At 41.9% G+C, this 12,970-nt stretch overlaps 1 protein-coding gene across 3 annotated transcripts in view; it reads right to left on the bottom strand.

Annotated features, from left to right (window-relative positions):
* The window catches only part of POP4 (ribonuclease P family protein), a 55,747-nt gene that overhangs the window by 25,168 nt on the left and 17,609 nt on the right, over positions 1–12,970 (bottom strand). For all 3 annotated transcript variants that reach the window (XM_087684508.1, XM_087684507.1, XM_087684506.1), the window contains exon 3: positions 3,957–4,231. In XM_087684508.1, coding sequence (XP_087540634.1) covers positions 3,957–4,231 — 275 coding nt within the window. The remainder of the gene's footprint in view (positions 1–3,956; positions 4,232–12,970) is intronic.

The raw sequence follows: 12,970 nt of genomic DNA, 5'->3' as shown, positions 1-12,970 counted from the left end.
TCACTGCTTGTACACCAAGAAGGCAACAGATGGCAGCCTTATTATCTTGGTTCTGTATGTTGATGACATGCTGATTGCTAGCAGGGATACTCATGCCTTGGACTCACTGAAGCAAAGTCTTCATGGCAGCTTTGATATGAAGGATCTTGGTGATACAAATCACATTCTTGGCATGCGAATACTCAGAGATAGGTCAAAAGGATTATTGTATCTATCTCAGCAGGAGTATATCTCCAAGGTTTTGCAACGTTTCAATATGGAGGAGGGGAAAATAATTGGGGTTCCATTACCTCCATATGTGAAACTTAGTGCAGAAGACAGCCCTGCATCTAATGATGAGAAGGCTGAAATGGCCAAGACACCATATGCTTCAGTTGTTGGCAATTTGATGTATGCTATGGTTGCTACACGTCCTGGCATTGCCTTTGCAGTGGGGGTGGTTAGCTGATACATGACAAACCCTGGTAAAAAGCATTGGAAAACAGTAAAAGGTATTATGAGATACCTCAAAGGCACAAAGAAGCTGTGCATCTACTTTGGAAAGCAGAAGGCATCTGTTGTTGGCTTTACGGATGCAGACTATGCTGGTCATGCAAATTGCAAAAAGTCCACTTCTAGGTATGTGCTTACCTTCACAGGAGGAGCAGTCTCTTGGATCTCCAAGCTACAAAAGTGTGTTGCATTGTCTACTACAAAGGCAGAGTATGTGGCTGCCACTGAGGCATGCAAGGAGGCTTTATGGCTTTCACGTCTGGTGGAAGAGCTTGGCATTACAGAGTTACCTATTCTCCATTGTGATAGTCAGAGTGCTATCATGCTAGCATGGAATCCCATCTTTCATGCAAAGACGAAGCACATACAGGTGAAGTACCCCTTCATTAGAGATGTACTTGACAGCAAGAGCATTGAGCTTATCAAAGTGCGTACATATGATAATCCTACAGACCTTCTCACGAAGGGTCTTTCAACAGAACGGTTTGCTCATTGCCGACAGATGATGGGAGTTGGATAGATATATGTATTTCAGCTTTGTACATACCTAGACTTAGCTGATTCTTTTCTCCTCTTAAGGCACATTGCCTTTAGGTAGGAGGTAGTTGGGAATAAAGGACCATTGTGCCTTTTATATGTTCACGAGTATGAACACACCCTTAGCACATTGTACTTTCACACACACACACACACACACACACACATATATATATAAACCTAAAGAGGTACACTCGTCATTGTACCCACAAGTCGTACTCACTCTCTTTCCTACTACTCTGCTCTCTCTCACTTTGTCTTTTTGCTGCCAACAATCACTGTGTGTCTCTATCCCCGCGCCCTCTGAGCTCAACAACCACAGCCTTTTTGTTGACTGTGGCCCAATCTGCATCAAACATTAGTACGGGTTTATCTTCTTGCGCTGGTATATCAACTTGATGTGAAATATATCTTCCTAAATGGTGATTTGAAAGAGGAGATCTATATTGAGCAACCTCCTCGCTTTTCCTCATCATATGGATAGGTGTACAGGTTGAAGAAGGCCCTTTACAGCCTCAAAAAAGCTCCACGTGCTTGGAACAAGAAGATAAACTCGTTCTTCCAAGGGAGGTTGGAGTATTGACGTTTCTCTTCCAATCCCCAATTGTATACCCACACCTCGGTTGAAGAGCATGCGTTGTAAGTACTTTATGTGGATGATCTTATTTTGACAAGTGGCCATGCCCACAAGGTCAAGGAGACAAAGAAGGCACTACACAAGATGTTTGAGCTAACGGATATGGGCCTTCTCCATTTCTTCTTAGGTCATAAGATTTACCAGACTCCAAGGAGAATTTTCCTAGTAGCGGTATGTGCAAGAGCTTTTGACCACATTTGAGATGGAGGGCTATAAGGTCATTTCTACTCCTGTGGATCCGAAATAGAAGGCTACTGCCCATGCAAATTCACCAGCAACACATGCTTTCCACTACACGCAATTGATTGGGTCCTTAATTGGCTTCTTAAAACTCAGATTGATTTGTGCTTTCCTGTAGGTTTGTTGGCCAGGTTCGTGAGTGGACCCAAGATCGTACATTTGCAGGCTCTTATGAGGATTTTGCAATTCTTGAGAGAAACCACCATCTTGGTATTCATTATCTAGCAAGTACTGGAGATTCACCTTTGGTTCTTACAAGCTAAACGGATTCAAATTAGCTCAATGATGTTGACCAATGGAGGTCAACGGCAAGATATTGCTTTACTTTGGGTGCAGGTGTTATCTCATGGAGTAGCAAAAAGCAGCCCATTGTTGCCCTTTCTTCCATAGAGGCGGAGTAAAGAGCAGTGTCTTCTACCACATGGAAGTCACTGTGGCTTCGGAGGTTGCTAGGAGAGCTTGCCTGTCCTCAAACAAGTGCTATGACACTTCATTCTGACAATGAGAGTTGCATTGTTGTGGCACAAAACCTACTATTTCATGTTAGGCCGAAGCACATTGAGATTCAACACCATTTCATTCAAGAGAAGATCTTGGATGGGACCATTGATGTGGTTTACTACAAGTCATAGGATAATCTAGTAGATTTGTTTATGAAGACGCCTCCTCAAGTTGTTCTCCAACAACACTCCAGATCCCCGAGCCTTATGCCGTGTCCAAGATCTAAGAGGAGGTGTTAGAGATTTGTCATCCCTTGGACTAGCATTTCTCAAGACAGTTGGTGCAATCAATGTTCTTAGAGAGACTTACGCATTTCCTGTCAGTTATTTGGGCATTCTTTTCAGCACTCTCCAGTGTTCACTGCCACATGGGCAGGCTGGGCAGATCGCATTCATTGCTGCATTTCTAGCAGCTGTATTAGTGGTGTTTCAGCCAGATTTGGCAGATCGGCCAGATTTGGCTAGCCGATCTGCATTGTTATTGTCCTATCTATAACACCACTTCAGCCTGCCTTCCTTATGTTTGCTTTCAGGTCTTGGTGAGAGAGATTCGCCGACGCGAGGAGATGCACAGACATCCCTTGTACATCTGCCCTTTTCATTTTAGCATTCATTGACTGCAGATTTCTGTATTCTTTTGTCTCTTTTCACTCTCCCTTTCCCTCATATTCATTGTCTTTCAATCTTGTCCATACACTTCTGCATTTGCTGTACTCTAACACATCCATGCCTCCTATACGACCCATGGCAGCAGTAAAAACCTTGCTAGAAGTAGGCCTTCTCAAGTATCTCAACTTGTAAGAAGACCCACAATCTGGGCGGCTGAGTAGGCTCTTTTGGCTTGGGGGGCACCTTCTATAATGGCTCTTGTTTTTGGGCACCTATGACCCAACCAATTGCCCAATCACTTCCAGGTTTAGATCTTTGGTCCATGTGCCGACATATTGGGGAACCCTCTTGTATGTTCGTGTCTTACCATGTTCGTGCTCACATTGGTTCTTATGTATGCGTATTTGTGTCTCTCTCTTTCTCTCATCTCCCTTGTGCGTTGCCACGTGGTGATCCAACAAACCCAAGTTGTCGAAAATGGAACAAGTATTTAAGTTACACTACTTTCGAAAAAATACTTACCAAGCATATGAGCAAGTTGATAAAGCTAAGACATGCCAATTGGGATGAAAAAACACCAACACCTACATATTGGCTTGTAAAGGACCAAGCACAAAGGAGGTGCATTGACTTCAAAGAGTTAGTTCTCCTATTTATAAGGAGTATACCTGAATTCACTATTTCAGCAAAGATTGGATCCCAATCAAACAAACATGTGAAAGCTTCATTCAATTAACTTTGAAATAGGTTAGCTGTTGAGGACAATAACCATATATTTGGTACATGAAATTTCGGTTGAGTTATGAGGAGAAACACCAAAATTTTGGCAAGGCTATGTAGAAGAGGTCTAAAATGATCCACTTGCATGAGCTGGGCAGCCTATCCATTAGAAGATTTTCCTTGAGAGAAATGAGACCTGTGTGAAACTTGAATAAACTCACTTTCGGTACTGCAATGGTATTTTGTAAGATCCAAAGAGCTTGTGTTGCCGCATTGACATGTGCTTGTTCGACCGCTTTCCAAGACTTTCTTTAGCACGCTTCCGAGCCTTTTCAACTGCTTTACCACGTCCAGCTGGATTATCCAGAAGAAGAACTCGGTCTTGTATCCTAGAATCCAGTACTCCTTCCAATTTCCTCACTGCCTTTCCACTCTCTTGAACCAGCTCCCGAATACAAGAATCAACCACATGGCTGTTATTTCCATCTGCAGAGAGCTATGACAAGTAGCATGGCAGCATTAATAAATAATTTGATCACCCTGCTGAAAGTCACAACTGCACAGATGTATCCTCCTCCTACTTTATTGGCAACAGAATTAAGAACAGCAAGTACTCAAATTAATAGGCATGCTTTTTTAACATATTTCGAACAGAAAGTTTACTGAAATTATCACAACTGAATCATGTCTTTCATAATACAACATGGTGCATTTATGGGTTCCACTAGCACAAGATCGATAGAGGGTCCCACATTCAAGAAGATAAGTCATCAGCATGCCCCTTTTAGTGGCATGCTCAAGAAAAATAACGATGAAGAGGTTCCAAGTTGTCTTGGTATTAGCACATGAATTATCTCCTTGCAGAAAAGGTTGATGATGCTTGGATGCACTTGCAATGAGCAGGGAAAACTCCAAAAGTTTTCCCAACATCTCTGAATATACTGATCATAGTCATATGCTTGCATCCTAGCCTCACTTAATGACTTAGGATCATGCATCCTCACTTGGATTTGCGTATTAATCATTAAGCCACTCATAAAGAGCTCACACAACACATCATTCAGCAACACAGTGGCTGTTTCTCTCTTGCACTCCGGCCACAATTGCTCACATCGAGCAATTGACTATTACTCAAGTATATGGCTGGAATTAGATCAATTGTACAATCAGATGACCAAGAAGAAGTGGGTGTCTTTGGAGGTACAAATGCAGATGTTGAACCCATCCAAGTCTCATCCATGGGGGAGCATGTAACAAGCATCAACAATTGCAGATGCAAGTCCAAAACGCAGGGAAAGCAATTTCCTCAAAGGACATGGCAATAACTCTTCTCTTGCAACTACCGCTCCAATTTAGGGCATTCTACTCCACCTTGATTGCTTCAGGGCGAACAAATACCCTTAACTCGAAGTTGGTTCAAATGGTCTTGGATCAAGAGGAACAATTCAAAGGACAAAATGCTCCCAAGACAGAGGCGTTGACAGGTCAATCTTCTCAATAGAAAGGGAAGAACGACAATAAGAAAAAGGACGAGAAGACCAAGCAAAATAAAGCCAAAGGGCTTTTGGATTGCAAAGGGGATTGAAGGAATCCCATTGTCTTTGAATTCAATTGCAACTAAGATAAAGAAATACTAAAAAGGGGTGCTAGTTTTGGGCCAACAAGGTGGTCCAATGTCCAACATTGATTGGTAAATGTTCGATGGCACTCTCGATAAGCACAAGCTGTGGCTCATTGCTAAAGAATTCACACAACTACCATGAGTAGATTTCCATGTAACCTTTGCATCTACAGCTTGAATGGCTACCATTGGGACCATTCTTACCTTAGCTAACCATAGGCAATGGCCAGGTTACCAACTTAATGTGAAGTCTACATTCCTTAGTGGAGCTTTGAAGGAGGAGATCTACGTTGAGTAGCCTCTTGACTTGTCCTCATCAAATAGCAAAGTTTACAAGTTGAAGAAGACCCTTTACGGCCTCAAACAAGCTCTACATATTTGGGACAAGAAGGTAGACTCATTCTTCTTGTTCTTCCAAGGAAAGTTAGGGTATCAACATTCCTCTGCTGATCCCCAATTGTATGTCCACACCTCAGCTAGAGGTCACGCATTGTTTGTGCTTTATGTGGATGATCTCATTTGGACAGATGACCGTGCCTAGAAGGTCAAGCAAACAAAGGAGGTCATGCATTGTTCGTTCTTTATGTGGATGATCTCATTTTCACAAGTGACCATGCCCAAACAATCAAGCAGACAAAGAAGACACTATATGAGATGTTTCAGACAATGGATATGGGCCTTCTCCACTTCTTTCTAGGTCATGAGATTTGACATACTCTAAGGGGAATTTTCATCTTCCAAAAATGGTATGTGCATGAATGTTTAACTATTTTGAGATGAAGGGATGTAAAGCTATTTCTAGGCCCATGGATCCAAATTGAAAGGCTACAGCCTATGTAGATTTACTGACAACGGATGCTACCTGCTACAAGTGATTAATTAGGTCATTGATATGGCTCCTAAATGCTCAAATTGATTTGTATTTTCCTGTAGTTTTGCTTGTAGGGTTCATGAGTGAATCCAAACTGGTTCATTGAAAGGCCGTAATGAGGATTTTGCAATTCCTAAGGGGGACCTCTGACCCAAGTATTTATTATCCAACAGGTTCAAGAGATTCAATGTCACAAGACTGTGACAACTATTACTTTTTGTTGATTTCTTTATTACATAGTTTATTTGGTTTTTCTTTCTTCAGGAACAGGAGCAGTTGTTTGTTGTTCCCAAGCAGGAATAGGTGAGGGTGGTAATCTCACCAAGCAGGTGTCTGAAACAGCACTAAATCAGTACAGATTTTGGACCGTTCAAAGGTTATTTCAGAGCCCAATTGATGTCAGAGTCAAGGGCACTTGGCACAGATGATGCAGAACAGTACAGGGAACAATATGAAAACAGGTTTCATAACAGGTCTGAATCAGTAATTACAGTGGGCTGAACAGTACAGGGAACAGTATGAGTTGAAAACAGGTTTCAGAACAGGTCTGAACCAGTAATTATAGCAGACTGAAATGGTCAATTCTGCACTCCAATCAGAATTTCACTCAGAATAGGTGAAAGACAGCTCATTGTACTTTTCCTCTTTTATCTAAAATAAAGAAATACCGCAAGGGGCGCCTAACTTAGGGGCCAACAGGGTGTCGGTGTCGCAATAGGAGCATTCTAGCTTCTTGAATTTCTTCTTGATTCTGTGTCTTTAAGTTCAGGTAAAGTGGGCGACTGTGAATTGGGTGAAAACATTTGTATATTTTGGTTGTACACTACCGCCCTTTTCAGTGAACAGGCCGGTTACATTCAACCTTTGTTCTAGAAGGTTGGACATATTTTAACTGGACCGAAAATGTTGACTACATGCAATCAACAACAGGATATTGCTGTTGGAGCTCAGCTAGGGATGTACAACAGTTCAAGGAGTGAGAGTGACCACCATGAGGCTCATTATCTCAAGTAATAGGTGGCTGAAAATTCTGAAATTTGACCTTTTTCATATCTTCATTAGAGGCTAAAGTACCTTTCAACAATTTTGCCTCATTAAACACAACATTACGACTGTGAATAATTTTCTTGGATTGAGGTAACAACACTCTATAGCCAAATTCACCCTCATCACCATAGCCCATGAAAATGCCTTTGGTATATTTTGGGTCAAGTTTATTTCTCAGCTCATCTCTAACATGCACAAAAGCATCACAACCAAATATGCGTAAATGGTCATATGAGGCCGATTTGCCAGACCAAACCTCCTCAAGGATGCCATTATTTAAGGACCTATTTGAAGAGTGGTTGCAAATGTGAACCGCAGTTGAGTGCCTCTCCCCAAAAATTCATGAGGGATATTAGAAGTGGACAGCATGCACCGCACTCTTTTACATAGAGTCCTATTGTATCTCTCAACCACCCCATTTGAAGAAGGGCTGTAAAGAGCTGTAAGCTCCCTCTTAATTCCATGCAAGTCACAAAAGGACTTGAATTCGACAGATGTGAACTCACCCCCATTATTAGTTCTCAAGCATTTCAGCTTTCTACCTGTCTAAGTGGTCACAAATGCATCAAAGTTTTAAAAACAACAAACACTTCACTTCTCTTTTTCAACAAGTATACCCAAATCTACATGTCTAAGTGGTCACAAATGCATCAAAAGTTTTAAAAACAACAAACACTTCACTTTTCTTTTTCAACAGGTATACCCAAATCTTTTTGGAACAATCATCAATAAAGGAGACAAGATATGCAGCACTACCCAACGGGCATACTATATACATCAGAATGCACTAAGTCCAAGACATTGGACTTACGAGAGGCACCAAAGTAAAAGGAATTTTTTATTTGCTTTCTAAACTGACACTCCTTACAAAAGTCAAGTTTAGAGCCTTTTCCATCAACCCTCTTTAGAGAGGTAAGGACATCAAGTCTTTTCCGGCTCATATGGCCTAACCTCTTGTGCCATAACTCCAAATGGCATCCAATTTCTGCAACTGCAAGAAACTTGTCATTCAAGGCTTTACAATGCAAACAATACAAAGTGCCCTTCTTAGTTCCTTTTGCAATCAGCATGGAACCCTTTTTCACTTTTCACAAACCACCACCAAACAGTGTAGTGTAACCATGCAAGTCAAGCTGACCAACAGATAGTAAACTCTTTTTAATGCTAGGCACATATCTGACATCTTTCAACACAAGCTCTTGCCCATTGTCTAAAGACAAATGTACAGTGTCAATCCCATCAATGTTGCAAGCATGGTTATTTCCAAGATACATCTTTCCATAACTGCTTGCATTGAACATAGCAAAACACTCCAAGCAAGGAGTTACATGGAAAGAGGCACCAGAGTCTACAATCCAAGTCTAAGTGACACCATCATCAACTGACAAAAGTGCATCAATCACATCAGCCTTAGTAATCTGCATATCCTACATGTGACATATAAGGGCATCATAATCAACTGCACATAATACATCAGCCTTTGTATCATCTGAAAGCTCCTCTATGACCGCACTGGAGGCCACATTGGCCTTTTCCTTGCCTTTGGCTGCCTCAGATGCATCTATCTTATCCTCCTCTTTTTTGTCTCCTACATTATCTCTCTCTTGTTCCTTCTTATAATACCTGCAATCAGGTTTCTTGTGGCCCTTCTGACCACTATGATAGCAAGTAATGTCACTCTTTTCCTTTCCTTTGCTCTTGCTCCCGTTTCTCTGTCCTGCATTTGCATTTTTCTTTTCAGCCCTACCTCTTACATTATAAGCTGAGTTGCTATCTTCTCCACTAAACATACCTCTGATTTCTTCATTCAATATTGAACCCCTCACCCCATCATGTGAGAGATTGGGGTTATTGCTAAGAGAAACCATGAAGGTCTCCCAAGAATCAGGTAGTATCATGATCGAAAAGATCGCCCTCAACTTATCATCAAAGTCCAAATTTGCATCCTTGAGCTGATTTAAAATATCTGTAAATGCACTCAAGTGCTCCAGCTACAAGCTTTGACTCATCCAATCGCATATTCACCAATTTGGGCATTAAATGCACCTGATTAACAGGTGTGGTGATCTCATAGGTAGTTTTCAGCTTCTCCCATACTGCATAACCTGTATCTAAACCCTTAATGTCTGTCAAGATGTCATCAGTGACACCCATCTTAATGTAAGCCAGAGCCTTTTTGTTTACTCTAGCCCAATCTGCATCAGACATTTGTACGGGTTTATCTTCCTACAAAGCATCCTCACAATCCTTTAGGAACAATATGCCCTACATACCGTCTTTCCAAAGGTCAAAGCCATGACCATCATACGCTTGACGTCTGAACTGGAAAAAGTTGCAGCCATTTTATCACGAACACAAGAGTGAATGTCCTGGACTGTAAAAGCACAGTCAGAACCAGTAAACACACTGTTGTTCTTCCTCAAACAGTAATAAATCTCTGTTGTTTGTACACGAACAAGCCACCACACACGTAAAAAATGTAGAAATTTACCAAATTCTGCACAAAGCCCCAAAATTTTAGGTCCAAAAGTGCATAAATGTCAACCAATCTGACCCAACTGAGCAAAATTTTACAAAAACATCAAAAGCCCCAATTTTCTGGTTGACCCATCAAGTGGGTCACGTCGCCTGCCCACTGGACTCCGTCCCGTCAGCTGCCCATTGCTGCATGCGCCTACGACTATTGCTTGCACCTCAACAGCCTATTTGACCTATTGGTCTCACTGACGATTGCATTGTATGCAGTTACTACCAACTTGTACCGTCAACTCTGATACCAGTTGTTGGAGCTTAGCTAGGGATGTGCAACAATTCGAGGAGTGAGAGTGACAACGAGAGAAAGAGAGAGAGAGAGAGAGAGAGAGAGAGAGAGAGATGTGTGTGTGTGTGTGTGTGTGAAAGTACGATTAGATTTGAGTGTACCAACTAATGTATCGGTACACAAAGAATAAAATGTATTATACTTAGGGCATATAAGAGTGCATTCACATGTACAACTGAATAGTGTGTGTGTACTATACATGGAGGTCAAACGGGCCTTTATCCCAACAATTGCTTCACTTTGGGTGTAGGTGCTATCTCTTGGAGTACCCTATCATCTACAAAGGCAAAGTATCGAGTAGCGTCTTCTACCACGTAAGACAGTGTGGCTTTAGAGGTTGTTAGAAGAAAGAATCTACCCTCAAATAAATCCTACTATACTTCATTGCAACAATGAGAGTTGCATTGCTTTGGCATGAAATTCCATATTCTGTGCAAGGTCAAAGCACATTGAGATATAGTACCATTTCATTCAAGAAAAGATCTTGGATGAGACTATTGATGTGGTGTATTGCAAGATGGATGATAGCTTAGCAAATTTGTTTACAAAGGCTCTTCCTCAAGCTATTCTTCGATAGCACTCTAGATCCCTAAGCCTTATGCCGTGGGCCAGGATCTGAGAGGGGGCGTTGAGATTAGGTCGCTCCCTAGACGGGCTCAATCAATGTATTGTTATACAATTGGTACTCTCGGGTACAATTGCACATTTCTTGGTGCAAGTCAAATAGTCCCATGCAATTGCTAAGTCATTTCCAACATTTCCGAGAGGTCAAGCAAGCCACACAAGCTACATAGTATGCCACATGGCATGTGCATTTATTGCGCATCATTTTTATCATTACTTTATTACTGCGATTTGATTTATGCAACAATCAGCCAGTTTTTAACTAGAGACTCAAGACAAATGGACTAGCCCTAAGTGAGTCACCCAACTATCCATATAGGCACCCAAATAACAGCCTAATAAGTGTGCCCAAAACCCATGAAACGTATATTGCCAACACATCTGACTCTTAAGTCTAACAAAGAGGACAAGCATAAGGGCTTTTCCAAGTGCCCTCACTATGGAAGTCCTAACGTCCTGCGAAGTGTTGGAATAGGTACTCTTACCTTCATCCAAATGCAAAGGATGGAGCGAAGGAGCCTACCTCTTCATCCACATTTACTTCCACCATTACAACCATGCCTATCTTCCTTTGCATTCATTAGGTGGAGGATTCTCCTATGGCTTTCACTTCTTTCAAAAAGCCTTGGCTTGTTGATAGCAACAGATCTAGTCATATGACTTCCTAATTTGATTGGTGTTGAACCACCAAATTTAGGGTTTGCATTATTTCTAAATTATTGTGGATTAATCCCTAATGATGTCTCCTAAAACAGTATCGACCATTGTGAGCATCCATTAATCCTTCTTCATTACCTCACTCTATCCTTAGCCATCAGCCTTCTACCTTCACACTCCTGCGCACACCCCATCCAAAGCTGCTACTGATCATCTCGCAATTGTCACCACATCATATCAGATGCTGCCTGCATGGAGGACATTGTCCTCAATGAACACCTTCAGCCAGCTGTCCAGCCAATCGCTTGCTGCCACAACCTGTTCCCGCAGACTGCCTGTGTGTTTCGCATAAATTGGCTACTCTAGTTAACAACCTTCATCCAGCACTTGGCAACCTGATTGCAACCTACTCCAGCCCTGTATTTAGCTGATTATCAGGCTTCCCTGCAGTCAACATCACCTTCTAGAGCTGTATGGACTGCCAACATCATCCTTGTGTCACTGCTGCATTTTACTATTAATTGTCTTTTTTTCGCTGCCATCATCACTCTTGACAACCCACTAACTGTGGAGGACTGCAAATTGCTCCCTCTATTACCATCCAAATCATCACTCAGCCTAGTGAACAACTGCTGCTGCATTTCAGGATCCGTCACTAGTATGATGCCATTCTCAATCACCACTACCCTAGTCCTTGAGACATGTTAAGCTAAAAGATGCATTACACATCAAATCTTCATTAGCTCTTTAAAACAGCCCTAAAACTTACTGATTACCAAAGGTTTGTGTGTCCTATAATCCAAAACCCTAATTTTGGGAGGGTCCACATCTATAAATAAGAGGCCGCCCAGCCATTCTGTTCATTCCTGTTTTGCAGCTTTCAACCATCAGTACTCCATTACATGGCTCTCCAGCCTTCACTTGACTGCTGCCACAACTCCTTCAACCCTTGGTGCGCTCTCCATAAGCTCACAACTTGGATTCTGCTGCCCCACACTACTGCATTTCCATTTCAGCAGGCTGCCTTGCTGTCCTGCATCATCCACATCAGTTCCCAGGCTGCATGTTGAGTTTGTTGCAGGCTGCTGGCATCCTTAATCACTATTCCAGCTATTGTCCAGCTGTCTATTGCTATGTGTGACCAACTGCAAACTTCTTCAAGTGTCTACCAGTTCCAAACCTCCAAACTGCTGTATTTTGGTTTCCAGCCTGCTGCCCTTCCATTTCCAGCATCATTTCAGCTCCCACTAGTGGTTATAGGCCTAGGAATCTGTCTCCTATGGACACCACTCTCCAACTACTCCCTCACCTCACTCCCATGAGAGTCATTGGCTGTTGGACAGCTCTTCCTTTGAGCATCTTGTGCACTCTTTCATTCATTTATAGTATTCATTCATTCACTTCAGAGTTATCTTTCTTCTGTGTTTTAAGTTTTGCATTTTGCATTTTATGTTATCATCTAAGTTATTGTGTTTTAGTTGTGTTTGTGCATTCTATGTTTTCTCTACCTTCACATGGTATTAGAGCTGGTGCTCTTCTAAAGAGTATCCTCCAGCTATCGTGGAGGGTTGGTTTGTGTAAGATAAACAGATGA

Source organism: Lygodium microphyllum, chromosome 9, assembly GCF_053477565.2.
Source record: "Lygodium microphyllum isolate KBCC chromosome 9, Lygodium_microphyllum_v1.1.10, whole genome shotgun sequence".
Taxonomy (NCBI): Eukaryota; Viridiplantae; Streptophyta; class Polypodiopsida; order Schizaeales; family Lygodiaceae; genus Lygodium; species Lygodium microphyllum.
Note: the sequence above shows the minus strand (reverse complement) of the source record. Positions and strands in the feature narration are given on the sequence as shown.